The 8,042-nt window shown below is 38.4% G+C and overlaps 1 protein-coding gene across 1 annotated transcript; it reads left to right on the forward strand.

Annotated features, from left to right (window-relative positions):
• Positions 1-2,123: 2,123 nt before the first annotated feature.
• On the forward strand, positions 2,124-7,038 carry XYL1 (alpha-xylosidase 1). Its single transcript, XM_022054571.2, has 3 exons — positions 2,124-2,453; positions 2,537-3,219; positions 4,977-7,038. Exons 1-3 carry the CDS (start codon positions 2,239-2,241, stop codon positions 6,860-6,862), a joined length of 2,784 nt encoding a protein of 927 aa, XP_021910263.1. The 5' UTR covers positions 2,124-2,238; the 3' UTR covers positions 6,863-7,038.
• Positions 7,039-8,042: the final 1,004 nt, after the last annotated feature.

Genomic DNA, 8,042 nt, shown 5'->3' on the forward strand with positions numbered 1-8,042 from the left:
GAAAATTTGGATTCTAATGGTATTTCTGAAAGGAAAATCGAAAACCGAGGGTCAAAATACAATTTAAAAAAATTACACCACGTCAGCAGCCAGATCAGCAACCCGGTCAGCAGCTCCAGCCAACCAGGACACGCTGCGTGGCAGAGACGCTGACGCGGGAAGGCCATGCAGAACGGGCCACGTGGGCGATCCGCGTGCGCGCGATCGAACGGCTGAGATCCGTTATCGCACGCACAGACGGCACAGATCAAACACGCGCACGGACGGCTTAAATCGCATCGCGATGGATGATCTAGATTCATTTTCAATTTAATCGCGATCGGACGACCCAGATTAAATCGTGATGGACGGCTCAGATTAAAAAGAAAATGTTATAAATAATCTCATCCATACCCAAACCCAAACACTAGCCGCCAAAACCCTCGCCGGAGAAGACAACCCAGCCACCGGAGGAACCGACTGCCACCACCCAACTATCTATCTTAGTTAGAAAATTATCTTTTAATTTTTAATTTATTTCCATGTCTCCCCCTTAATTTGGCCACAATCTCTTTTAATTAAAGAAGAAGACTAAATTTATTTTAGTTAGGGAATTAGTCTTTAATTTTTTATTTATTTTCTATGTAATTATAAATTAAATTAAGAGACTTTATTTCTTTTTTATTTACATGACTTAACTTATAAATAGGCTACCAAGTTATCATTGTAAGATATTTCTGAAATTATCTCAATAATGTTAAAAGTGTTTCTTTTCAAGAGAGATTTTTCTACCATCTTGCTGAGCAAAAAGTGGATATATTTATCGAGGTACGACCTTATAATATTTTTTAATTCTATTTTTTTCATTTCCAGTGACCTTAATTTTTATTATTCTTGATCGCAGATTAAGTACGAAAGATTTCTATAAGATCAATTTATTTGATACTTTTAAATAAAATCGTGCGAGTTCCTGATCATATTGATTGATCTTGAGTTCCGTATCAAATTTCTAATCAAATTTTAGTTTTAACATAAATTTTAATTGGATAGATGAAATATATAATTCTTAATTAATATAAACTTTTTAATGGTTAACCAGGTATAATTTAATAATATCCATTATGTATAATAGACATGGCCAACATATTATGCTTTTTGTATTTTAATAATATCTAAATTCTACTAAATAACTTATATATTAAAAAAAAAATTATTTCAGGAAAATATTATCATGAGACGGCTATGTATTCTCTAATAGATAATAAATACAATAAATTTACGTAGATAATAACTTACCATTTTTATATTTTAACAATATCTAAATCTTCGTCAAATAATTTATATATTTAAAAAATATTTAAAATAAATAAATTTCTACATTCCGCAATCAATTACTGGTATTATTTTTATGTTATATATGTTTAGAATATAATTGATTTATATACATACTATATACTGATTATTACTCAATAAATTTCATTAAATGAATTTATTTTAGCAGAATTTTTAATTAAAATAGTCATTAATAAAAATTTTAATCAAATTTTAATTATAGTAGAATTTTAAGTTAGAATTGTAATACCAAAATATATAATATAATAGATAATAAATTATAATTTTTCTAAAATTTTGACAAAAATAACATTATGAATATGATATTATCAAGTAATTTCTAATTAGATACAATCTGTTAATATAGAAACAGAATTATATATTAAATAGATAATTGATAACACACTTAATTATCTTTTATGTCTTGATAATATCTAAATTTTCATTAAATAATTTGTATATATAGTTAAATATAGAATCTCGTGCTTGCGAATAACTCCTACCATTTGACCCTCTGGTCAAAGTAGTTAAAAGCTGTTTCAACAGGATACCATTTCCTTTTAACTCAGCATGTAAATAATTTGTCGCGGCATATCATTTACCCAGAGATATTGTACAAGCACTTGCCTCCCTCTCCCCAATCAATCAAGGCGTTGATAGGATGGTGGTGGCCCACGCCACTTTGATCGAAAACAACATAAGGCAATGCTCAACGGCCCACATACCATCATCATCACATGTCTTGACCTGCACTCACATGTATCTGATGACTCTCCCTCCCCCTCTCCTCTCTCTCTATATAATCATCTAAACATCTTCTGCATTCCCATACAAACTAGGTTTTTGCAGTCTCCCATGTTAATTTCACACTAGTATAGGTTTAGTTTGGTACTGTACTAGTTGCAGAAGAAACAGTAAAGTAAACCAATGTTGCGTCTTCTTCTTCTCCCTCTTCTGTTTTTGTTATTATGTCCCTCTGGTGTAAACTCCTCATCCTCCTCCACCCCCACCAAGATCGGCAAAGGTTACCGTCTGATATCCATCGAGGAGACTCCTGATGGCGGATTTCTCGGTCATCTCCAAGTCAAGCAGAAGAACAATATATACGGCCCTGACATCCCTCTCCTCCAGCTCTATGTCAAGTAAGTCATTCCATGCAATGCATGTCCATACATTTCCTTTGCTCTCAACTGATTGTATCGAGTTTGGTCTGCTGATTTTGCAGGCACGAGACCGATGACCGCTTGAGAGTCCACATAACCGACGCGGAGAAGCAGAGATGGGAGGTCCCGTACAATCTGCTACCGAGGCAGCCAGCGCCGGTATTGAAGCAGACCATTGGGGGATCCAGAAAGAATCCGATAACGGTGTCGGAGCTTTCAGGTTCTGAGTTAATCTTTAGTTACGTAACTGACCCGTTTGGGTTTGCCGTGAAAAGAAAATCAACGGGGCAGATTCTTTTCAACTCGAGCTCTGATGGATCAGACCCATTTGGTGAAATGGTGTTTAAAGACCAATATCTCGAGATTTCCACCAAATTGCCTAAAGATGCTTCACTATATGGACTGGGAGAAAACACACAGCCCCATGGAATCAAACTGTATCCAAACGAGCCTTACACACTCTACACTATGGATATATCCGCCATTAATCCCAACACTGATTTGTACGGCTCTCATCCGGTGTACATGGATCTTAGAAATGTGGGTGGTCAAGCTTATGCGCATGCGGTTCTGTTGCTTAACAGCAATGGCATGGATGTATTCTACAGAGGAAATTCTTTAACTTATAAGATAATAGGCGGTGTTTTTGACTTTTACTTCTTTTCTGGACCCACACCCCTTGGAGTTGTCGATCAGTACACCCAATTCATTGGCAGACCGGCTCCAATGCCTTACTGGTCATTTGGTAATGCGTCTAGACACTCTGTTTTCATCCCCTGCATTTCATTATCACTAACCCACTCTGTTTTACCACTGCTACTCTGTTTTTCATTCTCTCTGAATCTACTTGGTTTGACACTACCCTGGTCTGCTTTCATCTTTACTGCATTTGCTTGTCATTTTCACTGGATTTCTCTGTTCTTAAGACCGTCATCCTTATTGGGTTTTTACTGCCAGCTCAATTTCGTATGGTACAGTACAACACATTTATTTATGTTGGTGGTATTGGTAGTGATTGGTGGTAAATTTAATTTTATCAGAACTCGAGATTTGATTATTACAGTGATAATTTGGTAGGTGAAATCATATAATTTATATCTTGTAATGGAATATTTTAAAAGTGGAGAGAGATATTTATGGAGGAAGGACCGTATGAGATTTGGATGGCAGGTGGCACGAGAGTCTTGGATTCGCTGCATGCAGTAGCATGGTCTCATATGATGATAGAGATATTTTTGTTCCTTTTATAGAATTGGGATCTTTTTTTACTCATTTCTCAATCTGATAATGTTTGAGACCACTTTTGGGACGACAAAAAATCTCTTCTTCCGTCTCGTATTAAACTACTTTTAAAATTATTAGGTCTAACCAAAAGGTGAAGCATTGCATCCAACGTCAAAGCCTCTGCTTTTTTTTTATTGCCGTTTTAGTGCCCAAAAAGGAAAAGAAATCTTTACCCTTTTCCATATACATTTAGTCCAAAATGTCCTGTTTTGACAGATGAACCAATTTTTACGACAACCCTTGTGATAATTGCTTGGTAGTAAGGACCCTTTTTTTTAAGGGTAAATATACATGGGTGTAGCCTTTAATATCTGTTTATGGGGACTCATGACTTTAAATGTTTCATAATGGTTGTGGGGATATACATACCAGTAACAATCGTTCGGCTAAGCTAAGCAGTGGTTAGTTGGTTGATTATGGGAATATTTATATACTGTATTAATGTCTAGTGTCCCTTCAAGTTTCGGTGTATCCTTCTAACCGGAAACTGAAGAAATACATGTGATTAGGAGTGTGAGATTGCGTATGGCCTTTCTTAAACAACACAATTGCTTACGATTGAATGAGTGATTGCGGTTGGGCAGTAAAGGCGGTTGGCACATGGGGTTGGCCCTGCCGTTGTTTCTCGTATGGATTCCTAGGATGTCACATGCCGAAACTGGAGTTGGCACCCTATTTTAGGTAAAAGAACGGTGATGTCATTTGCACCCGGAGCAACTTCCAGATGGAGAGAGAGAGAGATAACCCCAGTGATATCATCTGATTAATGTTGTTCGACTGTGATTTTAGGTTCAAGGAAATTGGACTTAATATTAGTACTTCATTTTAGAGCAAATACATTCTCACCCTAGTGGTAGAAGTACATAACCTAATTAAATGAAATTTAAGGCTAAATGAATCAGAATTAAGTTGAAATCCAAACAGTTACAAGTGGCCAAAAATTTCTGATTCCTTTCGACAAGAGTTTGCTTGGAACCCTCGTTTCTTTTTCTCTTTATGTTTTTGTTACCAATATCTGTCAAAAGCTTCAGACTTCATTTATGTCCTTTTTCCCTTAAGCAGTTAACCTTTTGCCTCAAACTACTCCTGGTTGCTAGATTTCATCATCATTAAAGAAATATGTTTTTGGTGATCTCAACGTGCTCCATGATTATTGTAAGAACTTGGTAAAAGTAGTGATATTTACATGGTTGTTTTCATTTTAACTTGATTTCACAGGATTCCACCAATGTAGATGGGGGTACCATAACCTATCTGTGGTTGAAGATGTTGTTGAGAACTATAACAAAGCTAAAATTCCACTTGATGTAATCTGGAACGATGACGATCACATGGATGGCCACAAGGACTTTACTCTCAACCCTACTAGCTACCCACGTCCAAAGCTTTTGGCATTCCTAGACAAGATACATAAGAAGGGCATGAAGTACATTGTCCTCATTGATCCGGGGATTGCTGTAAATTCTAGTTATGGTGTATATCAAAGAGCCATGGCCGATGATGTGTTCATTAAGTATGAAGGCGAACCCTTCTTAGCTCAAGTTTGGCCAGGTCCTGTTTACTTCCCTGACTTCCTCAACCCTAAAACAGTTGCTTGGTGGGGAGATGAAATACGCCGATTTCATGAACTTGTACCTGTCAATGGCCTATGGATTGATATGAATGAAGCTTCAAATTTCTGTTCTGGGAAGTGCAAAATCCCAAAGGGCAAACAATGTCCAACTGGGACAGGACCTGGTTGGATCTGTTGCTTGGACTGCAAGAATATCACCAAGACAAGGTGGGATGATCCACCTTATAAGATAAATGCTTCAGGAGTCCAAGCACCAATAGGATTCAAAACCATAGCCACTAGTGCAGTTCACTACAATGGCGTTTTGGAGTATGATGCTCACAGTCTCTACGGATTCTCTCAGGCCATTGCAACTCACAAGGCCCTTCAAGGGTTGGAGGGCAAGCGACCATTTATATTATCACGGTCCACATATGTTGGCTCAGGCAAGTATGCTGCCCACTGGACAGGTGATAACCAGGGAACCTGGAACGATTTGAAGTACTCTATATCTACAATGCTAAATTTTGGCATATTTGGGGTGCCAATGGTCGGCTCAGATATATGTGGATTCTATCCTGCTCCCACAGAGGAACTTTGCAACCGTTGGATTGAACTAGGTGCGTTCTACCCATTCTCAAGGGATCATGCAAATTACTACTCCCCAAGACAGGAACTTTATCAATGGGAATCAGTAGCTGAATCTGCTCGTAATGCCCTTGGTATGAGGTATAAACTCCTACCTTACTTGTATACATTGAGCTACGAGGCTCACACTACTGGAGCCCCAATTGCAAGGCCGCTTTTCTTCTCATTCCCAAATTACCCAGAGTGTTATGATTTGAGCACCCAGTTCTTGCTAGGTAGCAGTGTCATGGTGTCTCCAGTTCTTGAGCAGGGTAAAACCAGTGTTAAAGCACTCTTCCCTCCAGGCACTTGGTACAGTTTATTCGACATGACACAAACAATTACGTCCAAAGATGGCGTGTATGTTACCCTTGATGCACCTTTACATGTGGTCAACGTGCATTTGTATCAGAATACCATTCTACCAATGCAACAGGGTGGAATGATTTCTAAGGAGGCAAGAATGACACCGTTCAGCCTCATAGTAACCTTCCCAGCAGGGGCAGGTGATGGGGAGGCTAAAGGGCACATATTCATTGATGACGATGAACTCCCTGAAATGACACTTGGGAACGGATATTCGACATATGTAGAGTTATATGCAACTGTAAACCAGAAGGGAGTGAAGGTGTGGTCCGAGGTTCAAGAGGGCAAGTTTGCCTTGGATAAAGGATTAATTATTGGTAAGATCACAGTGTTGGGATTGGCTGGAAGTGGACAGCCATCTGCACTCGAGATTAATGGAAATCCTGTTTGGGATACATCAATGGTAAAGGTGATATCATCGAAGCAGACAGTCGTTGAGGAGATGGATGTGGGAGAGGGTAAGCAGAGGAGCTTGATGGTTGAAATTAATGGCCTGGAGATCCCAGTGGGGAAGAACTTTGCTATGACTTGGCAGATGAGCATCAACAGGACGGCATAAGGATGTTCATGCGTCCTACTCTTCGTAGGTTCCTTTTCTATGTAATTTCTTGTCAGATTGTTTATGGGTTATGTAAAATCAAAGGATGTTGATTATGGGAGAGGAGATGAGTTTTAAAGTTGTGCTCATCCTTCGTCCAAATTAGAGAGCGTAATTTAGAGGCATCCCGTTATTGAGTTTATAGTCCAAAAATCACTGGTCAAAATCTTATTTAATAACGTAAATCTGGGTTTACTTACGTTTTCAAATCAGACTCTTCTTATATATGCTGAAAGTGAAGAAGCCATTGATGAATTGAAAGAAAATCAAATGGAAACTTGAGATGAACTTTTGATAACAGTAATTGCAGTTTTTGTTTTGGTCAGAGAACAAATCAGTCTTCAACTTGGGCCAAACGGGTTTTAACATGGGCCAGCCCTTTAGGCCTGCTGGGCCAGGTGATTTCATGTAATATAAAAAAAATAAGAAATATGATAGAATTATCAAATTAAATTAAAACGACTTTCAGTTTATGTAGTGACAAGTGATGAAGTCAGCTCCTTACTATTTTGGAAATTACACCGGTGCCACGTCATCACGTCTCCCCCCATAACTCCCCAATTAAAATAAATATTAAAAAATTAAATAGAGAAAAATTTCTAAAGTCCAATACTTTTTTTTTTATTTTTCACTAAGTTGCTACGCTGGCAGTTTCCTCGCAATTACAAACAGACACGAGACGAGGACAACCTCTTTGTAACCCAACAGCTGGCGGACACTTGTCGCCGCGCGGACACGTGTCGATCACTCCTTCGTAGTAAGACCGCAAAAATAGGTATTCTGGCGGGAAAGAGTAGGCTGTGGGGTCCACGTTGGCGCCTTTGGCGGGAAACGTAAGCGACCGCCTCGGTCCACTCAGCTTCACTTACGTACCCCACTTGGCCTTGTCCCTTGCTGGCTGCCGTTGCTCCCGATACAGCTCCCCATTGGTCAACATCCATATATATATATATATTTATATATATATGATTTATGATTTATGATGGGTGCATGGCATGGGTTTATGTGTATGCATGATGACCATGATGGACATGTAAAGATACAAAATATTTTATTGGCAGTAGATGTTTTTATGAGATCACGTGAGTTGGTCCTGGTGGGTGACAAAATGAAATGGATACACATATTTCTTGTATGTATT

This window comes from Carica papaya, chromosome 2, assembly GCF_054855325.1.
Source record: "Carica papaya isolate Zhongbai chromosome 2, ASM5485532v1, whole genome shotgun sequence".
Classification (NCBI taxonomy): Eukaryota; Viridiplantae; Streptophyta; class Magnoliopsida; order Brassicales; family Caricaceae; genus Carica; species Carica papaya.